Source organism: Corvus hawaiiensis, chromosome 24, assembly GCF_020740725.1.
Source record: "Corvus hawaiiensis isolate bCorHaw1 chromosome 24, bCorHaw1.pri.cur, whole genome shotgun sequence".
Classification (NCBI taxonomy): Eukaryota; Metazoa; Chordata; class Aves; order Passeriformes; family Corvidae; genus Corvus; species Corvus hawaiiensis.
Window position 1 is genome coordinate 1,022,121 of NC_063236.1, and position 22,364 is coordinate 1,044,484.

A 22,364-nucleotide genomic window follows, 5' to 3' on the forward strand; every position below is an offset into this window, starting at 1 on the left:
CCCAACCATTCCCAACCATTCCCAACCATTCCCAACCACTCCGACCACTCCCAACCATTCCCAACCATCCCCAACCATTCCCAACCATTCCCAACCATCCCCAACCATTCCCAACCATTCCTGAGGCATTCCCAAGGTGTTCCTGACCATTCCCAACCACTCCCAACCATTCCCAACCATCCCCAACCACTCCCGACCACTCCAACCATTCCCAACCATCCCCAACCATTCCCAACCATTCCTGAGGCATTCCCAAGGTGGCTCCTGACCATTCCCAACCACTCCCAACCATTCCCAACCATCCCCAACCACTCCCGACCACTCCCAACCACTCCAACCATCCCCAACCATCCCCAACCATTCTGACCATCCCAACCACTCCAAGGTGTTCCTGACCATCCCCAACCATCCTCAACCACTCCCAACCATCCCCAACCACTCCCAACCATTCCCAACCACTCCCACCATTCCCGACCATTCCCAACCATCCCCAACCATTCCGACCACTCCCAACCATTCCCAACCATTCCCAACCACTCCCAACCATTCCCAACCACTCCCGACCATTCCCGACCACTCCCAACCACTCCCAACCACTCCCAACCATTCCTGAGGCATTCCCAAGGTGTTCCCGACCATCCCCAACCATTCCCAACCATTCCCAACCATTCCCAACCATCCCCGACCATCCCCAACCATCCCCAACCATTCCCAACCACTCCCAACCATCCCCAACCATCCCCAACCATTCCCAACCACTCCCAACCATCCCCAACCATTCCCGACCATCCCCAACCATTCCTGACCATTCCCAACCACTCCCAACCATTCCCAACCACTCCCAACCACTCCCAACCATTCCTGACCACTCCTGACCATCCCCAACCATTCCCAACCATTCCCGACCATTCCCAACCATCCCCAACCATTCCCAAGGTGTTCCCGACCATTCCTAACCACTCCCAACCATCCCCAACCATTCCCAACCATTCCCAACCATTCCCAACCACTCCCAACCATCCCCAACCACTCCCAACCACTCCCAACCACTCCCAACCATTCCCAACCATTCCTGACCATTCCCAACCATTCCCAAGGTGTTCCTGACCATCCCCAACCATCCCCAACCACTCCCAACCATTCCCAACACTCCCGACCATTCCCAACCACTCCCGACCATTCCCGACCACTCCCAACCATTCCCAACCATTCCTGAGGCATTCCCAAGGTGTTCCTGACCATTCCCAACCACTCCCAACCATTCCCAACCACTCCCAACCATCCCCAACCATTCCCAACCATCCCCAACCACTCCCAACCATTCCCGACCATCCCCAACCACTCCCAACCATTCCCAACCATTCCCAACCATTCCTGACCATTCCCAACCATTCCCGAGGCATTCCCAAGGTGTTCCCGACCATTCCCGAGCCTTCCCCGGAGCCGCTCACCAGCTCCAGGTTCTGGCGGTTGCCGTAGGCGGCGGCGTAGTGCACGGCCGTGTAGCCCTGCCTGTCCCGCAGGGAAGGGTCGGCCCCGTTGTCCAGCAGGAATTCCAAGCAGCTGCCGGGAATCCATGGAAAAGGTGGGAGAGAAAAAACCAGAAGACATTTGTAAGGAAAGATCCCGGGTGGATCCCAGAGAGGGGCGGGAATCCCGCGGGAAGGAGCCCAGAGATGGAGGGAGGGGCTCTGCTCGCTGGGGAGGGGAGGAATTCCTGGGAAAATGGGAATGGGGAGAGGAATTCCCGGGAAACGGGAATGGGGAGAGGAATTCCTGGAAAATGGGAATGGGGAGAGGAATTCCTGGAAAATGGGAATGGGGAGAGGAATTTGGGCTCTGGAGAGAGGAATTCCTGGGAAAAATGGGAATGGGGAGAGGAATTCCCGGGAAAATGGGAATGGGGAGAGGAATTCCTGGGAAAATGAGGGGCTGGAGAGAGGAATTCCCAGAGAAATGAGAATGGGGCTCTGGGGGGAGGAATTCCCAGGAAAATGGGAATGGGGAAAGGAATTCCCGGGAAAATGGGAATGGGGAGAGGAATTCAGGCTCTGGAGAGAGAAATTCCTGGGAAAAATGGGAATGGGGAGAGGAATTCCCAGAGAAATGAGGGGCTGGGGAGAGGAATTTGGGCTCTGGAGAGAGGAATTCCCGGGAAAATGGGAATGGGGAGAGGAATTTGGGCTCTGGAGAGAGGAATTCCTGGGAAAATGGGAATGGGGAGAGGAATTCCCAGGAAAAATGGGAATGGGGCTCCGGAGACAAGAAGTCCCAGAAAACGAGGGGCTGGGGAGAGGAATTCCCAGAGAAATGAGCTTCTGGAAAAAGGAATTCCCAATAAAATGAGGGGCTGGAGAAAGAATTCCTGGGAAAAATGGGAAGGGGGCTCTGGGGAGAGGAATTCCCAGAGAAATGAGCTTCTGGAAAGAGGAATTCCCAATAAAATGAGGAGTTGGGGAGAGGAATTCCCAATGAAATGAGGCCTCGGACAGGAATTTGGCCTCTGGAGAGAAGAATTCCTGAGAAAAATGGGAATGGGGCTCTGGGGGGAGGAATTCCCGGGAAAATGAGGAGTTGGGGAGAGGAATTCCCAGAAAAATGGGAATGGGGAGAGGAATTCCCAATAAAATGAGGGGCTGGGGAGAGGAATTCAGGCTCTGGGGAGAAAGAATTCCCAGGAAAAATGGGAATGGAGCTCTGGAGACAAGAATTCCCAGAAAAATGAGGGGTTGGGGAGAGGAATTCCCAGAAAAATGGAATGGGGAGAGGAATTCCCAATAAAATGAGGGGCTGGAGAAAGAATTCCTGGGAAAAATGGGAAGGGAGCTCTGGGGAGAGGAATTCCCAGAGAAATGAGCTTCTGGAAAGAGGAATTCCCAATAAAATGAGGCCCCAGACAGGAATTTGGGCTCTGGAGAGAGGAAATCCCGGGAAAATGGGAATGGGGCTGTGGGGGGAGGAATTCCCGGGAAAATGAGGGGCCGGGAGCGGCGTTCCCGGGATTCCCAGGGCTCCCAGTGCTCCCAGTATTCCCAGTATTCCCGGTGCTCCCAGGGTCCCCGGGGTTCCCAGTGCTCCCAGTGTTCCCGGCATTCCCGGTGTTCCCAGGGTTCCCGGTGTTCCCAGCACTCCCGGTATTCCCAGCATTCCCGGGGTTCCCAGATTCCCGGCATTCCCGGTGTTCCCAGTGCTCCCAGTATTCCCCGTGTTCCCAGGGTCCCCGGGGTTCCCAGTGCTCCCAGTGTTCCCAGGGTTCCCGGTGTTCCCAGCACTCCCGGCATTCCCGGTGTTCCCAGGGTCCCCAGGGTTCCCAGATTCCCAGTGTTCCCGGCATTCCCAGTGTTCCCGGTGCTCCCAGTGTTCCCAGCACTCCCGGCATTCCCGGTGTTCCCAGATTCCCAGTGTTCCCAGGGTCCCCGGGGTTCCCAGTGTTCCCAGTGTTCCCAGCACTCCCGGCACTCCCGGCGCTCCCGGCATTCCCAGTATTCCCGGTTCCCGGTGTTCCCAGGGCTCTCAGTGTTCCCAGATTCCCGGCATTCCCGGTGTTCCCAGCACTCCCGGTATTCCCGGCATTCTCGGTGTTTCCAGTATTCCCAGTGCTCCCAGCACTCCCGGCATTCCCGGGGTTCCCGGTGTTCCCAGGGCTCCCGGTGTTCCCAGATTCCCGGCATTCCCAGTGTTCCCAGTGCTCCCAGTGTTCCCGGCATTCCTGGTGTTCCCAGGGTCCCCAGGGTTCCCAGATTCCCAGTGTTCCAGTGTTCCCGGCATTCCCAGTGTTCCCGGTGCTCCCAGTGTTCCCGGTGCTCCCAGTGTTCCAGTGTTCCCGGCATTCCCAGTGTTCCCGGTGCTCCCAGTGTTCCAGTGTTCCCGGCATTCCCAGTGTTCCCGGTGCTCCCAGTGTTCCCGGTGCTCCCAGTGTTCCAGTGTTCCCGGCATTCCCAGTGTTCCCGGTGCTCCCAGTGCTCCCAGTGTTCCCGGCACTCCCGGCATTCCCGGGGTTCCCAGGGTCCCCAGGGCTCCCAGATTCCCAGTGTTCCAGTGTTCCCGGCATTCCCAGTGTTCCCGGCACTCCCGGCATTCCCGGTGTTCCCAGATTCCCGGTGTTCCCAGATTCCCAGTGTTCTCGTGTTCCCGGCATTCTCAGTGTTCCCAGTGCTCCCAGTGTTCCCAGCATTCCCAGGGTTCCCAGGGTCCCCGGGGTTCCCAGTGTTCCCAGCACTCCCGGCACTCCCGGCGCTCCCGGCATTCCCAGTATTCCCGGTTCCCGGTGTTCCCAGGGTTCTCAGTGTTCCCAGATTCCCGGCATTCCCAGTGTTCCCGGTGTTCCCAGTGCTCCCAGCACTCCCGGCACTCCCGGCATTCCCGGTGTTCCCAGTGTTTCCAGTGTTCCCAGCACTCTCGGCATTCCCGGTGTTCCCAGTGTTCCCGGCACTGCCGGCATTCCCGGTATTCCCGGCACTCCCGGTGTTCCCGGCGCTCCCGGCATTCCCAGTGTTCCCGGTGTTCCCAGTGCTCCCAGCACTCCCGGCATTCCCAGTATTCCCGGTATTCCCGGCATTCCCGGTGCGGCACTCACAAGAACGCCTCCTTCCTGCGGGATTCCCGCAGCGGCTCCTCGGCGCTGCCGTGGCCGCTCCCGGCCGGAGCCTCCGCCCTGGGGGGCACAGGGGGCACCTGAGCCGGGCACGGCGCCCTGGGGACGGCTGAGTGCCACCCTGTGCCACCTCCCCAGTGCCACCCTGTGCCACCGGTGCCACCCTGTGCCACCCCAGTGCCACCAGTGCCACCTCCCCAGTGCCACCCTGTGCCACCGGTGCCACCCCTGTGCCACCCCTGTGCCACCAGTGCCACCGCCCCAGTGCCACCCTGTGCCACCGGTGCCACTCTGTGCCACCCCAGTGTTACCCCAGTGCCATCAGTGCCACCCTGTGCCACCCCTGTGCCACCTGTGCCACCCTGTGCCACCAGTGCCACCAGTGCCACCTCCCCAGTGCCACCCTCTGCCACCAGTGCCACCCCCCCAGTGCCACCCTGTGCCACCCAATGCCACCCCTGTGCCACCCCTGTGCCACCAGTGCCACCTCCCCAGTGCCCCCCCAGTGCCACCCTGTGCCACCCCAGTGCCACCAGTGCCACCCCTGTGCCACCAGTGCCACCCTGTGCCACCCCTGTGCCACCAGTGCCACCTCCCCAGTGCCACCTCCCCAGTGCCACCCTGTGCCACCAGTGCTACCAGTGCCACCCCTGTGCCACCCCAGTGCCACCCCCCAATGCCACCCTGTGCCACCCTGTGCCACCCCCCAGTGCCACCCTGTGCCACCTTGTGCCATCCCAGTGACCCCAGTGCCACCCCCAGTGCCCCCAGTTCCACCCCAGTGCCCCCAGTGCCACCAGTACCAGCAGTACCCCCCCAGTGCCCAGTGCCCACTCTTCAGTGCCCCAGTGCCCCCCAGTGCCACCAGGGCCCAGTGCCACCCAGTGCCCACCGTGCCACCCCCAGTGCCACCAGTGCCCAGTGCCCAATGCCCCCCAGTGCCCGGTGCCCCCAGTGCCCAGTACCCCCAGTGCCCAGCGTGCCATCCCCAGTGCCCCCCTGGTGGCCGGTGGCCGGTGGCCCCCCAGTGCCCCAGTGCTCCTCAGTGCCCCAGTGCCACCCCAGTGCCCCCAGTGCCCCCAGTGCCCCTCCAGTGCCCAGTGCCCGCTCCCCAGTGCCCCCAGTACCCGCCATGCCACCCCCAGTGCCCAGTGCCCCGGTGCCTGCCGTGCTGCCCCCAGTGCCCGGTGCCACCCCAGTGCCACCAGTGCCCCCAGTGCCCCAGTACCACCAGTGCCCGGTGCCCGCTCCCCAGTGCCCCCCAGTGCCCGGTGTCCCCCCAGTGCCCCAGTACCACCAGTGCCCGGTGCCCGCTCCCCAGTGCCCCCCCAGTGCCACCAGTGCCTGGTGCCCACTCCCCATTGCCCCCCTGGTGGCCAGTGCCCCCCCAGTGCCACCAGTGCCCAGTGCCCCAGTACCACCAGTGCCTGGTGCCCACTCCCCAGTGCCCCCCTGGTGGCCAGTGCCCCCCCAGTGCCCCCCAGTGCCCCCCAGTGCCCAGTGCCCCAGTACCAGCAGTGCCCAGTGCCCGCTCCCCAGTGCCCCCCAGTGCCCAGTGGCCAGTGCCCCAGTACCACCGGTGCCTGGTGCCCGCTCCCCAGTGCTCCCCAGTGCCCCCCGGTGCCCCCCGGTGCCCCCCGGTGCCCACCTGCGGTAGGTGTCGGAGGCGGCCGCGTAGTGCAGGGGGGTGCAGCCTTTGCCGTCGGCCTCGCAGGCGCTGGCCCCGGCCGTCACCAGCGTCACCGTGCACTGGTAGCTGCCGTTGGCGGCCGCGTAGTGCAGGGGGGTCCTGGCAGCGACAGCGAGGACAAACGCGGTGGGCACGGCTGCAGAGACTCGCCCGCAGCGGGCACTGCCCGCCGGGAACGCTGCCAGGAGCCCAGAACACCCCCAGAACCCTGCCAGGACCCTGAAGGAGCTCAGGGCACCCCCAGAACCCTTCCAGGACCCAGAATGAGCTCAGGGCACCCTTCCAGGACCCTGCAGGAGCCCAGAAACATTCCCAGAACCCTTCCAGGACCCTGCAGGATTCCAGAACTCCCCCAGAACCCTTCCAGGACCCAGAATGAGCTCAGGGCACCCTTCCAGGACCCTGCAGGAGCCCAGGAACACTCACAGAGCCCTTCCAGGACCCTGCAGGATTCCAGAACTCCCCAAGAACCCTTCCAGGACCCAGAATGAGCTCAGGGCACCCTTCCAGGACCCTGCAGGAGCCCAGGAACACTCACAGAGCCCTTCCAGGACCCAGAACACCCCCAGAACCCTTCCAGGACCCTGCAGGATCCCAGGAACACCCCCAGAACCCTTCCAGAACCCTTCCAGGACCCTGCAGGATCCCAGGAACACCCCCAGAACCCTTCCAGGACCCAGAATGAGCTCAGGGCACCCTTCCAGGACCCTGCAGGAGCCCAGGAACATTCCCAGAACCCTTCCAGGACCCTGCAGGAACCCAGAACTCCCCCAGAACCCTTCCAGGACCCTGCAGGAGCCCAGGAACATTCCCAGAACCCTTCCAGGACCCTGCAGGAGCCCAGAACTCCCCCAGAACCCTTCCAGGACCCTGCAGGATCCCAGGAACATTCCCAGAACCCTTCCAGGACCCTGCAGGAGCCCAGAACTCCCCCAGAACCCTTCCAGGACCCAGAATGAGCTCAGGGCACCCTTCCAGGACCCTGCAGGATCCCAGAACACCCCCAGAACCCTTCCAGGACCCTGCAGGAGCCCAGGAACACCCCCAGAACCCTTCCAGGACCCTGCAGGATCCCAGAACACCCCCAGAACCCTTCCAGAACCCTTCCAGGACCCTGCAGGACTCCAGGAACACCCCCAGAACCCTTCCAGGACCCTGCAGGAGCCCAGAACTCCCCCAGAGCCCTTCCAGGACCCAGAATGAGCCCAGAACACCCCCAGAACCCTTCCAGGACCCTGCAGGATCCCAGGAACACCCCCAGAACCCTTCCAGGACCCTGCAGGAGCCCAGAACCCTTCCAGGACCCTGCAGGATCCCAGAACTCCCCCAGAACCCTTCCAGGACCTTGCAGGATCCCAGGAACACCCCCAGAACCCTTCCAGGACCCAGAATGAGCTCAGGGCACCCTTCCAGGACCCTGCAGGATCCCAGAACTCCCCCAGAACCCTTCCAGGACCCTGCAGGAGCCCAGGAACACCCCCAGAACCCTTCCAGGACCCTGCAGGATCCCAGAACACCCCCAGAACCCTTCCAGAACCCTTCCAGGACCCAGAATGAGCCCAGAACTCCCCCAGAACCCTTCCAGGACCCTGCAGGAGTTCAGGGCACCCCCAGAACCCTTCCAGGATCCCAGAAACACCCCCAGAGCCCTTCCAGGACCCTGAAGGAGCCCAGGGCACCCTGGAAACCCTTCCAGGACCCTGCAGGACCCCAGAACTCCCCCAGAGCCCTTCCAGGACCCTGCAGGATCCCAGAAACACCCCCAGAGCCCTTCCAGGACCCAGAACACACCCAGAACCCTTCTAGGACCCAGAATGAGCCCAGAACTCCCCCAGAACCCTTCCAGGACCCTGCAGGAGTTCAGGGCACCCCCAGAACCCTTCCAGGATCCCAGGAACACCCCCAGAGCCCTTCCAGGACCCAGCAGGATCCCAGAAACACCCCCAGAGCCCTTCCAGGACCCAGCAGGATCCCAGAAACACCCCCAGAACCCTTCCAGGACCCAGCAGGATCCCAGAAACACCCCCAGAGCCCTTCCAGGACCCAGCAGGATCCCAGAAACACCCCCAGAACCCTTCCAGGACCCTGCAGGATCCCAGAACACCCCCAGAGCCCTTCCAGGACCCTGCAGGATCCCAGAAACACCCCCAGAGCCCTTCCAGGACCCAGCAGGATCCCAGAACACCCCCAGAACCCTTCCAGAACCCTTCCAGGACCCTGCAGGAGCCCAGAAACACCCCCAGAACCCTTCCAGAACCCTTCCAGGACCCTGCAGGATCCCAGGAACACCCCCAGAACCCTTCCAGGACCCTGCAGGAGCCCAGAACTCCCCAGAGCCCTTCCAGGACCCAGAATGAGCCCAGAACACCCCCAGAACCCTTCCAGGACCCTGCAGGATCCCAGGAACACCCCCAGAACCCTTCCAGGACCCTGCAGGATCCCAGAAACACCCCCAGAGCCCTTCCAGGACCCAGCAGGATCCCAGAAACACCCCCAGAACCCTTCCAGGACCCTGCAGGATCCCAGAAACACCCCCAGAGCCCTTCCAGGACCCAGCAGGATCCCAGAAACACCCCCAGAACCCTTCCAGGACCCTGCAGGATCCCAGAACTCCCCCAGAGCCCTTCCAGGACCCTGCAGGATCCCAGAAACACCCCCAGAACCCTTCCAGGACCCAGCAGGATCCCAGAAACACCCCCAGAGCCCTTCCAGGACCCAGCAGGATCCCAGAAACACCCCCAGAACCCTTCCAGGACCCTGCAGGATCCCAGAACTCCCCCAGAGCCCTTCCAGGACTGGAGCCGGCCGGGCTCGGCCGATCCCGGGGCGTTTCCCGCGCTCACCTCCCGAATTTGTCCCTCCGGCGCAGATCGGCGCCGCTGCTCAACAGCAAATTCAGACATTCAACGTTCCTGGCGGCGGGAGAGAGGAGTGAGGGCCGGAAAACAGCGGGAACGGGAATTCCGGGAATTCCGGGAACTACGGGAACTGCGGGAATGGGAACTGCGGGAATCGGAATTCTGGGAATGGGAACTGCGGGAATGGGAATTCCAGAAATGGGAATTCTGGGAATGGGAATTCCGGGAACGGGAACTGCGGGAATGGGAATTCTGGGAATGAGAACTGTGGGAACTCTGGGAATGGGAATTCTGGGAATGGGAACTCCAGGAATGGGAATTCCGGGAATGGGAACTGCGGGAATGGGAATTGCGGGAACGGGAATTGCGGGAATGGGAACTGTGGGAATGGGAATTCTGGGAATGGGAACTGTGGGAACGGGAACTGCGGGAATGGGAATTCCGGGAAAGGAAACTCCAGGAAAAAATAAGGATTTCTGTGCCCCCAGTTGTGTCCCCACATGACCCCAGGTGTGTCCCCAGAGGCCCCCACATGTCCCCAGGTGTCCCCAGGTGTCCCCAGGTGTCCCCAGATGCCCCCAGGTGTCCCCAGGTGTCCCCAGGTGTGTCCCCAGATGTCTCCAGGTGTCCCCAGGTGTCCCCAGGTGTGTCCCCAGGTGTCCCCAGGTGCCCCCAGATGTCCCCAGATGTGTCCCCAGGTGTCCCCAGGTGCCCCCAGGTCTCCCCAGATGTGTCCCCAGGTGTCCCCAGGTGCCCCCAGATGTCCCCAGGTGTGCCCCCAGGTGTCCCCAGGTGCCCCCAGGTGCCCCCAGATGTGTCCCCAGGTGCCCCCAGGTGTCCCCAGGTGCCCCTAGATGTGTCCCCAGGTGCCCCCAGGTGTCCCCAGGTGTGTCCCCAGGTGTCCCCAGGTGTCCCCAGGTGTGTCCCCAGATGTGTCCCCAGATGTGTCCCCAGGTCTCCCCAGGTGTGTCCCCAGATGCCCCCAGATGCCCCCAGGTGTCCCCAGATGCCCCCAGGTGTCCCCAGGTGTGTCCCCAGGTGTCCCCAGATGCCCCCAGGTGTCCCCAGGTGTCCCCAGGTGTCCCGGGCTCGCTCACCCTCCGGAAGCAGCAGCGTGCAGACAGGTCCTGCCCAGGTTGTCGGGAGTGTTGATGTCGAAGCCCGCGGACAGCACGTGCTCGTTGCTCAGCGAGGACACGATGCTGTACAACTGCCCTGGGGGCACGGGGCACTGCCGTCACCCCCATGGCCCCAGCGGTCACCCCATGGCCCCAGGGGTCACCCAAATGTCCCCAAGGGTCACCCCAATGTCCCCAGGGGTCACCCCAATGTCCCCAAGGGTCACGCTGGGTCACCCCACTGTCCCCAGGTCACCCCAATGTCCCCAATGGTCACCCCCATGTCCCCAAGGGTCACCCATCCCTCCCCAAGGGTCACCCCTATGTCCCCAAGGGTCACCCCATGTCCCCAGGAGTCACCCAGGCTCACCCCAGTGTCCCCAGTGGTCACCCCCATGTCCCCAGCGGTCACCCCAATGTCCCCAGCAGTCACCCCAATGTCCCCAGGGGTCACCCCGGCTCACCCCCATGTCCCCAGGGGTCACCCCCATGTCCCCAAGGGTTACCCATCCCTCCCCAAGGGTCACTACAATGTCCCCAGGGGTCACCCCATGTCCCCAGGGGTCACCCCAATGTCCCCAGGGGTCACCCCGGCTCACCCCAATGTCCCCAGGGGTCACCCCATGTCCCCAGCAGTCACCCCAATGTCCCCAGGGGTCACCCCGGCTCACCCCCATGTCCCCAGGGGTCACCCCCATGTCCCCAAGGGTTACCCATCCCTCCCCAAGGGTCACTACAATGTCCCCAGGGGTCACCCCAATGTCCCCAGGGGTCACCCCCATGTCCCCAAGGGTCACCCATCCCTCCCCAAGGGTCACCCCAATGTCCCCAAGGGTCACGCCGGGTCACCCCACTGTGCCCACGTCACCCCCATGTCCCCAGGGGTCAACCTGGGTCACCCCGCTGTCCCCAGTGGTCACTCTGATGTCCCCAGGGGTCACCCAATGTCCGCAGGGGTCACACCGATGTCCCCAATGGTCACCCCACTGTCCCCAATGGTCAGTCTGATGTCCCCAAGGGTCACTCTGATGTCCCCAGTGGTCACCCCCATGTCCCCAGTGGTCACCCTGCTGTCCCCAATGGTCACTCTGATGTCCCCAGGGGTCACACCGATGTCCCCAATGGTCACCCCACTGTCCCCAGTGGTCACCCCCGCTGTCCCCAATGGTCACTCTGATGCCCCCAAGGGTCAGTCTGATGTCCCCAGGGGTCACTCCAATGTCCCCAGTGGACACCCCGCTGTCCCCAATGGCCGCTCTGATGTCCCCAAGGGTCACCCCGGCCCAGGGAGGAGTGGGGGACACTCACCTGAGGAAAGCAGCTTGCGACAACAGTCTGAGAATCCGAAGAGAACAGCTAAGTGCAGAGGGAACATGTCGTGGATCCCACGCCTGGCGGGAGCAGAGGGGAGTCAGGGAGGGCCAGGGATCCTGGGAATGGGGCTGGAGCAGCGGGAGAAGGGTCTGGAGAACTCCTGAGGGAGCTGGGAAAGGGGCTCAGCCTGGAGCGAAGGAGGCTCAGGAGGGACCTTTTCACCCCACAACGCCCTGACAGGAGAGCGGAGCCGGCTGGGGTCGGGATTTGCTCCCAGGAGGAAAGGAGCAGCCTCAAGCTGCACCAGAGGAGCTTCAGAGCGGATTGTAGGAAACGTTTCCTCATGGAAAAGCTTTCCAGGCATCCCAAGTGCCCAGGGAGGTTCGGAGCCGCCGTCCCCGGCAGCGCTCGGAGCCGTGGGGATGCGGTGCCGGGTTGAAAGCCGGACTCAGAAATCCTTCCCACCCTTTATTCCATGACCCCACAGCTGCATCCAAAGGGGGGAAAAGCCTCTCTTACCTTGCAGTGTCAGCACCATTCGTCATCAAAGTACTAATTAGCAGCTCGTGGCCGTATCTAGCAGCAACGTGGAGGGGGGTATTGCCGTATTTGTCAGCACAGTCGATCTCACTGCCTGCAGGGGAACAGCCCAGGGCTCTGCCAACATTCCAGACCCCAGATCCCTGAATTCCCAGCCCATGGACACCTCCCAGTCCAGCCAGCACGGCGCAGGAGAACTGGGAACTGCTCTGGGAGGTGCTGTGTCCTGCACTGATCCCCCTCTCCAGCCAGGGGTGTTCTCCCTCCTGGAGGGTTCTGCTGAGCCCTGAGGAATCTGGCAGGACTCAGGGCTGTCTGGAAGGGGCTTGGGAAGGTCTGCAAGGGAGCTGGCAATTCGGGAAGGGGCCTGGGCTGCTCAGGAAGGGACCTGGAGTGGCCAGGAAGGAAGGCAGGCCTGTCAGGAGAGGGCCTGGGCTGGTTGGGAAGGGGTCTGGGCAGTTCTGGAGGGGTCAGGAAGGGAGCCAGGTCTGGAAAGGGACTGGACAGGTCTAGAGGGGATCTGGGAAGGTCTGAAAAAGGCCAAGAAGGGGCCTGGGCCAGCCTGGAGAGAGCCTGGGCTGGTCGGGAAGGGACATGGATTGGTCTGGAAGGGTCCCGGGCCAGTCTGGAGGGACCCAGATCTGTCTGGAAAGGGCCTGGGCCAGCCCGGAGAGAGCCTGGGCTGGTCAGGAAGGAACCTGGGCCAGTGCAGAAAGGACCTGGGCAGGACTGGAAGGGACCTGGGTTGATGGGGAAGGGCCCCAGGCCAGGTGGGAACGGGGCTGGGATGGTCTGGAGGGGCCCGTGAGGCTCCGCAGGGATCTGGGAAGCTGCGGAAGGGCCCCCGGCCCCGCGGCGCTCCCGGGGCTGCCGCGCACGTCGTGGCTCCGCCGGTGACAGCCGGTGCTGCCCGGTGCCGCCCGGTGCCACCCGTGTCCCCCCAGGCACACTGACCGTTCTGGATGAGGATCTGCGAGCGCGTGAACCGTCCGTGGATCGCCGCCATGTGCAGGGGGCTCTTCCCTTCCTTGCTCTGCGGGAAACACCCACCCAACGTGGGGGGCTCAGCGACACCCCAGCACCTTCCCCCACCTCCCCGACCCCCTCATCCCGAGGATCCCGCACCTGGAAGTTGACGTCGGCCCCGTTGTTGACGAGGATCTCCAGGCAGAGGGCCCCGTTGGTGGAGACGGCGGCGAAGTGCAGGGGGGTGAAGCCCTTCTCGTTGGGCTGGTTCACGTTGGCCCCCACGTTCACCAGCTCGTTGGCCACGGCGTCCTGGCCCATGTAGCAGGCGATGTGCAGGGCCGTGTTCCCGAAGGAATTGGGCTCGTCGATCTGCGGGAGCCAAGGGATCCGCGGGATTTGGGGATTCGGGAAGGGGAAGGGCAAATGGGAAGAACCCCAAAGCTGCCGGCAGCACCCAGGGATCCTGGCAGCACCCAGGGGGAAGGAATTTGGTTCCTCGATCTCGGGAATCAACAAAACCCACAGGATTTGGGGATTCGGGAAGGGAAAAGGCTCCTGTCACCATCCAGGGTGACGGAATTTGGTTCTTCGAGCTCAGAGAGCAACAAAGTCCAGAGGATTTGGGGACTCAGGGAGCAAAAAGGCAGCTGAGAAGAACCCAAAGCTTGTGGCACCATCCAGGGATCCTGGCACCACCCAGGGGGAAGGAATTTGGTTGATGGATCTATGGGACCAACAGAACCCAGAGGATTTGGGGATTCGGGAAGGGAAAAGGCTCCTGTCACCATCCAGGGTGAAGGAATTTGGCTCCTTGATCTCGAGGAGCAATAAAGTCCAGAGGATTTGGGCACTTGGGAAGGGAGAAGGCGGATGAGAAGAACCCAAAGCTTGTGGGCTCCTGGCACCACCCAGGGCGAAGGAATTGGCTCCTCAATCTTGGGAAGCATCAAAATCCAGAGGATTTGGGGATTCGGGAAGGAAAAAAAGCAACTGAGAACCACCCAGGGCTCCTGCCATCACCCAGGGCTCCTGTCCCCACCTCTTCCTGCCCCAGAGCCCACCCCGGGGGTCTCACCTCGACCCCCAGCCTGAGGAGGTGACGCACGACCTCGATCTGGCCGCTGGCGGCCGCCGTGTGCAGCAGGGTGTAGCCCTTCTTGTCCTTGCACATCACGTTGGCCCCGCGCGCCACCAGCAGCTTCAGCACCTCCAGGTGCCCTGGGTGAGACAGAGCCGTGAGAGCCGCAGGGAACACGGGACAGCCCCGGGAGAGCCGCAGGGAACACGGCACAGCCCCGGGAGAGCCGCAGGGAACACGGCACAGCCCCGGGAGAGCCGCAGGGAACACGGCACAGCCCCGGGAGAGCCGGGAGAGCCGCAGGGAACACGGGACAGCCCCGGGAGAGCCGCAGGGAACACGGAACAGCCCCGGGAGAGCCGCAGGGAACACGGCACAGCCCCGGGAGAGCCGGGAGAGCCACAGGGAACACGGGACAGCCCCGGGAGAGCCGCAGGGAACACGGCACAGCCCCGGGAGAGCCGCAGGGAACACGGGACAGCCCCGGGAGAGCCGCAGGGAACACGGCACAGCCCCGGGAGAGCCGCAGGGAACACGGAACAGCCCCGGGAGAGCCGCAGGGAACACGGCACAGCCCCGGGAGAGCCGGGAGAGCCACAGGGAACACGGGACAGCCCCGGGAGAGCCGGGAGAGCCACAGGGAACACGGGACGGCCCCGAGGAGCCAGGGGGATGGGGAACACGGGACAGCCCCAGGAGAGCCGGGGGGATGGGGAACACGGGATAGCCCCGGGAGAGCCGGGAGAGCCGCAGGGAACACGGGACGGCCCCGGGGAGCCGGGAGAGTAGGGATGGGGATGGAGGGGGAGAGGGAGTGGAGAGAGGGAGAGGAGGGATGAGGAAAATGGAGAGAAAGGAGAGATGGAGAGAAGGGATGGGAGAGAGGAAGAGGAGGAGTGGGAGAGATGGAGAGAAGGAATAGAGGAGAGATGAACAGAGGGATGGGAGAGCTGGAGAGGAGGAGTGGGAGGTGAAACCAGCAGGGAACACCTACCCAGGAAGGCCGCCCAGTGCAGGGGCTGCCGGTCCTTCTTGTCACACGTGCTGGGGCTGGCGCCTTTGTTGAGCAGCAGGTTCACCATCTGCGGGGTGCGGGGCAGCGTGAGCGGGGCCACCCCATGTCCCTGCCCACCCCGATGTCCGTCACACCCCTGCCCACCCCATGTCCCTGATATCCCTGCCCACCCCATGTCCCTGACATCCCTGCCCACCCCATGTCCCTGCCCACCCCATGTCCCTGATATCCCTGCCCACCCCATGTCCCTGCCCACCCCATGTCCCTGACATCCCTGCCCACCCCTCACACCCCTGCCCACCCCATGTCCCTGACATCCCTGCCCACCCCTCACACCCCTGCCCACCCCATGTCCCTGATATCCCTGCCCACCCCATGTCCCTGCCCACCCAATGTCCCTCACATCCCTGCCCACCCCATGTCCCTGCCCACCCCATGTCCCTGCCCACCCCATGTCCCTGACATCCCTGCCCACCCCTGTCCCCGGGCCTGCTCGATGTCCCTGCCCACCCCGATGTCCCCAATATCCCTGTCCCCAGCCCACCCCAATATCCCTGCCCACTCCTGTCCCGGATGTTCCTGATGTCCTTGCCCACCCTGATGTCTTTGCCCACCCCTGTCCCCTGCCCACCCCAATGTCCCTGCCCACCCCGATGTCCCTCATGTCCCTGCCCACCCCGATGTCCCTCACGTCCCTGCCCAGCCCTCACACCCCTGCCCACCCCAATGTCCCTGCCCACCTCAACGTCCCCGACATCCCTGCCCACCCCATGTCCCTGCCCACCCTGATGTCCCTCATGTCCCTGCCCACCACTCACATCCCTGCCCACCCCAATGTCCCTGCCCACCCTGATGTCCCTCATGTCCCTGCCCACCACTCACATCCCTGCCCACCCCGATGTCTCTCACATCTCTGCCCACCCCATGTCCCTTTCTACCCAAATGTTCCTCACGTCCCTGCCCACCCCAATGTCCCTCACATCTCTGCCCACCCCATGTCCCTGTCTACCCCAATGTTCCTCACGTCCCTGCCCACCCCAATGTCCCTGCCCACCCTGATGTCCCTCACATCCTTGCCCACCCCATGTCCCTGCCCACCCCTCACATCCCTGCCCACCCCTCACACCCCTGCCCACCCCGATGTCCCTCACATCCCTGCCCACCCCATGTCCCTGCCCACCCCAATGTCTCTCAAATACCTGCCCACCACTCACATCCCTGCCCACCCTGATGTCCCTCACGTCCCTGCCCACCCCTCACGTCCCTGCCCACCCCCTCACGTCCCTGCCCACCCCGATGTCCCCCGGCCGCACCTCGAGGTGGCCGCTGTGCACGGCGTGGTGCAGAGCCGTGCGCCCAGTGCGGTCGGCCACGTTGACGGTGCTCAGCAGGGGCACCAGGGCCTCCACGCACTTGGTGGCCCGGTTGGCCGCGGCCACGTGCAGCGGCGTCTGCCAGTGCTTGTCGCGGGCGTTGACGTCGGCCGAGTGCTTCAGGAGCAGGTGAAGAGCTTTCTGTGGGGTGGGAGCGGGGAGCAGGGCTCGGACACGGCCCCGGGGAGCCCCAGAACCCCCCCCCAGCTCCGGATCCCTCGTGATTCCAGAGCTGTGACATTCTAGACTGCGGCATTTCCCCCCACACCTCAAAGGGAAGGAGCTGTTTGTATCCGTGGCCACCCCGAAGCCACGGGTGGGGGTTTCTCTCAGGGTTATTCCCACTGGGAGAAGAGATATTCCCACTGGGAAAGGCCCTGGGGCTGGACTGGTGTCGCCAGGATGGCACCTGGGCTGTCTCAGCCCCAGGGCAGGGATTGTCCCCCTGTGCTGGCACTGCTGAGGCCCCTCCAGTGCTGGGTCCAGTTCTGGGCCCTCACGGCCACAGGGACACTGAGGGGCCGGAGCGTGGCCAGAGCTGGCCAAGGGCTGGGCCAGCAGGAGAAGGGTCTGGAGAACTCCTGAGGGAGCTGGGAAAGGGGCTCAGCCTGGAGCGAAGGAGGCTCAGGAGGGACCTTTTCACCCCACAACTCCCTGACAGGAGAGCGGAGCCAGCTGGGGTCGGGCTCTGCTCCCAGGGAACACCAGGATGAGAAATGGCCCCAGATTCCTCCAGGAGAGGGTCACGATGGACAGCAGCAGGAATTTCCTCATGGGAAGGGTGGTCAGGCTTTGGAACAGCCCAGGAGGGATTGGAGTGCCCATCCCTGGAGGTGTCCAAGGCCTGGAGGTGCCACCCAGGGCCCTGCTGGGGTTGGACTTGGAGACCTTTCCCAAGCTCCCGGGATTCTGTGAACCCCCCATCCCTCCCCTGGGCTGCTCCAGCTCCGTTTCCAGGTAGGACCTGAGCCAGGTGGGCTCAACCCACCCCATCCCAGCTGCGAATCCTGGCTGGGGGAAGGGAAAGCCCTGAACCACGGGAAGAACCACGGGAAGAACCACGGGAAGAACAGGGAGTGAACATTCCCTGGTGACTCAGCAGGGCCCTGGGGATGACAAACGTGTCCCACTGACCCACACTGGACTTCCAGGCATCCCGACCCCATGGATCTGCCACTCTGCTCTTCGCTCCCGGGGCACGTGAAGCCCCAGAAAACCAACCCAGCCATGCCAGAGAGCAGGGAAAGCATTTTGGGAAGGCTCCTCTGGGCAGCTGGGCATGGCAGAACTTGCCAGGTGGAAAAACGAGGGTAGCCAAACTCCCAAATTCCCGGAGAAGCAGCAGGAGCTCTGTGTTTTAGGGATCGTCCACACACATTCCCAACAAACACCTTCGTGTCCCACCCCGCTGAGCAGGAAAATCCCACTCAGGGCTTCGGATCTCCCGGCTCCAACCAACAACTCCTCACTCTCCAAACCAGGGTGAAGTTAATCGGGATGAAGTCAAACCCACAAAAAATAAAGGCCAGGAAAACTTTCCAAGGAGATCTTTTGGGATCAGCTCCCGAGGGACAGGGAGGGAGCCCTGAAATCCCTCCAGGGGATGTAAGGATGGAACAGAGAAAGCCCTGGGGAAGGGGTGAAGGCAGAGAAGAGGAAATGGGGGAGAAAAAAATCCCTGGGAGATGCAGGGAAGGCAACCAAAGAGGTTTTTCCTCCCACTCTTTCCAGAACATTCCCCATCTCAGCCCAAACCAGGGCGAAGTTAATCGGGATGAAGTCAAACCCACAAAAAATAAAGGCCAGGAAAACTTTCCAGGGAGATCTTTTGGGATCAGCTCCCGAGGGACAAGGAGGGAGCCCTGAAATCCCTCCAGGGGAGGCGAATGTGGAGCAGACAAAGCCCTGGGGAAGGGGTGAAGGCAGAGAGGAGGAAATGGGGGGGAAAAAAAATCCCTGGGAGATGCAGGGAAGGCAACCAAGGAGGTTTTTCCTCCCACTCTGAGCCCAAAGCAGGGAAAGAGGAGGAGAAGCACAGCCCCCTTCTTGCAGCAGCACCCACCACACCCCCAGGGAGCAGCCCCCTCCCAGGGCACCCACCTCGTGGCGCGAGGCCGCGGCGCGGTGCAGCGGCGTGAGCCAGACCGTGTCCTTCGCGTTCACATTAGCACCTGCGGGGACACAGCGGGGCTCAGCAGGGTCCCAGCGCCCCAAAATGCCCTCTCCCCGCTGCCCAGAACCTGACAGGAGGCAGGGGAAATCCCCACAGGGCAGGTGAGGGGTCTGCAGGCGGAGCTGAGCATCCCAAATCCTGGTGAACGAGGCCCCGGGCTGGGAATTTTGCGGAGTTTCTCGCTGTCGGGGTCACGCGGGATCGCGGCAGCCTCGGGGTTCCCTCTCTCATCCCGGTGTCCCCGAGGCTCCACAGGGTGAGGAGCAGGGTGAGGACACCCAAAATTCAACACACGGAGCCCAAACACGGAGTTTTCCCGGAGGGTGACAGGGGACACCACCCAAAAGTGAGCAGAACCTGCCGGATTTCAGGGGATTTTCTCCGGGATCAAGTGGAACTGCTCCTGTGAGCACCTCCAGCACCCCACATCCCCCTCCTGGCTCTGCGTCCAGCTCGGCTATTTTGGTTCCAAGACAAAACAAAAACCTCTTGGGATTGATTATGGCACCATCCCCTAATCCTCGCCCGGCTGCCACCCCGCTCGGAGGGACCAAACCCCATCCAGCTGCACCCCAGAGGGCAGGATCGGGATCGGGATCGATCCCGGGATCTCACCTGACAGAATGAGGAGCTCGAGGATTGCAACGTCTCCGATGTAGGCAGCAGCATGGAGCGGTGTCCGGCGTTCTTGGTCCTTGGGGGGATGGGAAAACATCCATCCGTGAGCGTGGAGGGCTGGGAGAGGGTGGGAGAGGGATGGGAGAGGGTGGGAAAGGGATGGAAGAGGGTGGGAAAGGACGGGAGAGGGATGGGAGAGGGATGGGAGAGGGATGGGAGAGGGATGGGAGAGGGTGGGAAAGGGATGGGAGAGTATGGGAGAGGGATGGGAGAAGGTGGAAAAGGACGGGAGAGGGATGGGAGAGGGATGGGAGAGGGACGGGAAAGGGATGGGAGAGGGATGGGAAAGGGATGGGAGATGGTGGGAGAGGGTGGGAGAGGATGGGAGAGGGATGGGAGAGGGTGGGAGAGGGATGGGAGAGGGATGGGAGAGGGATGGGAGAGGGTGGGAGAGGGACAGGAAAGGGATGGGAGAGGGATGGGAGAGGGATGGGAGAGGGACGGGAAAGGGATGGGAGAGGGATGGGAGAGGGATGGGAGATGGTGGGAGAGGATGGGAGAGGGATGGGAGAGGGTGGGAGAGGGATGGGAGAGGGATGGGAGAGGGTGGGAGAGGGATGGGAAAGGGATGGGAGAGGGTGGGAGAGGGTGGGAAAGGACGGGAGAGGGATGGGAGAGGGATGGGAGAGGGATGGGAGAGGGATGGGAGAGGGATGGGAGAGGGATGGGAAAGGGATGGGAGAGGGATGGGAGAGGGTGGGAGAAGGATGGGAGAGGGATGGGAGAGGATGTGAAAGGACAGGAGAGGGTGGGAGAGGATGCGAGAGAGATGGGAAAGGACGGGAGAGGGATGGGAGAGGGATGGGAGAGCCTTCTCCTCCTCCTCCTCCTCCTCCTTCTTCTCCTCCTCCTCCAGTGCTGCGCTGTGAGGGGCGGGAGATGGGAATGGAGCTGGCCAAGGGCTGGGCCAGCAGGAGAAGGGTCTGGAGAACTCCTGAGGGAGCTGGGAAAGGGGCTCAGCCTGGAGCGAAGGAGGCTCAGGAGGGACCTTTTCACCCCACAACTCCCTGACAGGAGAGCGGAGCCGGCTGGGGTCGGGCTCTGCTCCCAGGGAACACCAGGATGAGAAATGGCCCCAGATTCCTCCAGGAGAGGGTCACGATGGACAGCAGCAGGAATTTCCTCATGGGAAGGGTGGTCAGGCTTTGGAACAGCCCAGGAGGGATTTGGGGGACCCTGAGTGATGGATGGAGACGGGAATCGGAGGGATTTGGGGAGCACCAGGTGAGGGGTAAAAAGGATTTGGGGAGCACCAGGAAAGGGATGGGAGAAGGATTTTGGAAGCATCAAGTGAAGGATGGGGATGGGAGGGATTTGGGGAGCACCAGGTGAGGGACAGGAAGGATTTGGGGAGCACGGGGTGAGGGATGGGAACGGGAGGGATTTGGGGAGCCCTCACCAGTACATTGATGTTCTCCTTCTGGTTCAGCAGCGACCGAACCTCCTCCACATCCCGGTTGAAGATGGCTTGGACCAGAGGGGGCTGCAGGGGACAACGAGAGGTGACAGTGACAGGGGACACGGCCAGAGCACCACAGCAGCCTGACCCCGCTCCGGGAGCAAATCCCGACTCCGGGAGCAAATCCCCACTCACAGATCCCACTCCAGGAGCAAATCCCCACTCCCAGATCCCACTCCAGGAGCAAATCCCCACTCCAGGAGCAAATCCCCACTCCCAGATCCCACTCCAGGAGCAAATCCCCACTCCAGGAGCAAATCCCCACTCCCAGATCCCACTCCAGGAGCAAATCCCCACTCCAGGAGCAAATCCCCACTCACAGATCCCACTCCAGGAGCAAATCCCCACTCCAGGAGCAAATCCCCACTCCCAGATCCCACTCCAGGAGCAAATCCCCACTCCCAGATCCCTCTCCAGGAGCAAATCCCCACTCCCAGCCCAGGCAGCACCCCCTCACCCCGTGTCCCCACCAGCCCCGGAGCCTTTTCCAGCCAGCAGAGACATTTTTTCCCGGCTGTTCCTCAAAACGCGGAGCTGGGAATGGCCGGGAAAGCCAGGGCCGAGCTCTCCGCAATGGGAACAACTCCAGCTCCTGCCCCCCGAAATTTGGGCACAAATCCCAAATCCCTCTGGGACAGCCACAATCCCTGAACCCCATTCCTTGTTCCCAGACCTAAAAATCCTAAAAAACGGGAGCGGCAGCTGCTCTTGGGATGCTCAGCACCCCCCGATCACTGCCGAGCCCGACACGGCCCCGCTCCGGCCTTGGAGCTTTTTGGGATGGAGGGATCCTTTTGGGATGGAGGGATCCTCCCTTTTGGAATGCAGGGATCCTTTTGGGATGGAGGGATCCTCCCTTTCGGGATGGAGGAACTCTTTGGGGATGGAGGGATCCTTCCTTTTGGGATGCAGGGATCCTTTTGGGATGGAGGGATCCTTCCTTTTGGGATGGAGGGATCCTTTTGGGATGGAGGGATTCTTTTGGGACAGAGGGATCCTTTGGGGATTAAGGGATTCTTTTGGGACAGAGGGATCCTTTTGGGATGGAGGAATCCTTTGGGGATGGAGGGATTTTTCCTTTTGGGATGGAGGGATCCTTCCTTTTGGGATGGAGAGATCCTTTTGGGATTAAGGGATCCTTTTGGGGATTAAGAGATCCTTTGGGGACAGAGGGATCCTATTGGGATGCAGGGATCCTTTGGGGACAGAGGGATCCTATTGGGATGCAGGGATCCTTTGGGGACAGAGGGATCCTATTGGGATGCAGGGATCCTTTTGGCATTAAGGGATCCTTTGGGGATGGAGGGATCCTTTTGGGATGGAGGGATCCTTTGGGGATTAAGGGATCCTTCCTTTTAGGATGCAGAGATCCTTTTGGGATGGAAAGATCCTTTTGGGATGCAGGGATCCTTTTGGGATGCAGGGATCCTTTGGGGATGCAGGGATCCTTTTGGGATGCAGGGATCCTTTTGGGATGCAGGGATCCTTTGGGGATGGAGGGATCC

The 22,364-nt window shown here is 62.4% G+C and overlaps 1 protein-coding gene and 1 long non-coding RNA gene across 4 annotated transcripts in view; one reads left to right on the plus strand and one right to left on the minus strand.

Annotated features, from left to right (window-relative positions):
• The window catches only part of ANKRD52 (ankyrin repeat domain 52), a 51,866-nt gene that overhangs the window by 26,301 nt on the left and 3,201 nt on the right, over positions 1–22,364 (minus strand). The window contains exons 2-16 of one of the 3 annotated variants that reach the window (XM_048327442.1): positions 20,800–20,883; positions 19,338–19,416; positions 18,650–18,720; positions 16,490–16,690; positions 15,156–15,243; positions 14,159–14,301; positions 13,240–13,452; positions 13,069–13,147; positions 12,094–12,208; positions 11,569–11,651; positions 10,240–10,357; positions 9,128–9,196; positions 6,243–6,383; positions 4,577–4,654; positions 1,452–1,563 (exon numbers count right to left, since the gene is read on the minus strand). In XM_048327442.1, coding sequence (XP_048183399.1) covers positions 1,452–1,563; positions 4,577–4,654; positions 6,243–6,383; positions 9,128–9,196; positions 10,240–10,357; positions 11,569–11,651; positions 12,094–12,208; positions 13,069–13,147; positions 13,240–13,452; positions 14,159–14,301; positions 15,156–15,243; positions 16,490–16,690; positions 18,650–18,720; positions 19,338–19,416; positions 20,800–20,883 — 1,674 coding nt within the window. Of the gene's footprint in view, positions 1–1,451; positions 1,564–4,576; positions 4,694–6,242; positions 6,384–9,127; positions 9,197–10,239; positions 10,358–11,568; positions 11,652–12,093; positions 12,209–13,068; positions 13,148–13,239; positions 13,453–14,158; positions 14,302–15,155; positions 15,244–16,489; positions 16,691–18,649; positions 18,721–19,337; positions 19,417–20,799; positions 20,884–22,364 lie in introns of all 3 variants that reach the window. The other 2 variants (XM_048327440.1, XM_048327443.1) reach the window with 2 other exon arrangements.
• LOC125337672 lies at positions 17,230–18,815 on the plus strand. The gene is made up of 3 exons (XR_007208110.1): positions 17,230–17,366; positions 17,623–17,625; positions 18,804–18,815. It is a non-coding gene; the product is annotated as an uncharacterized LOC125337672 (long non-coding RNA).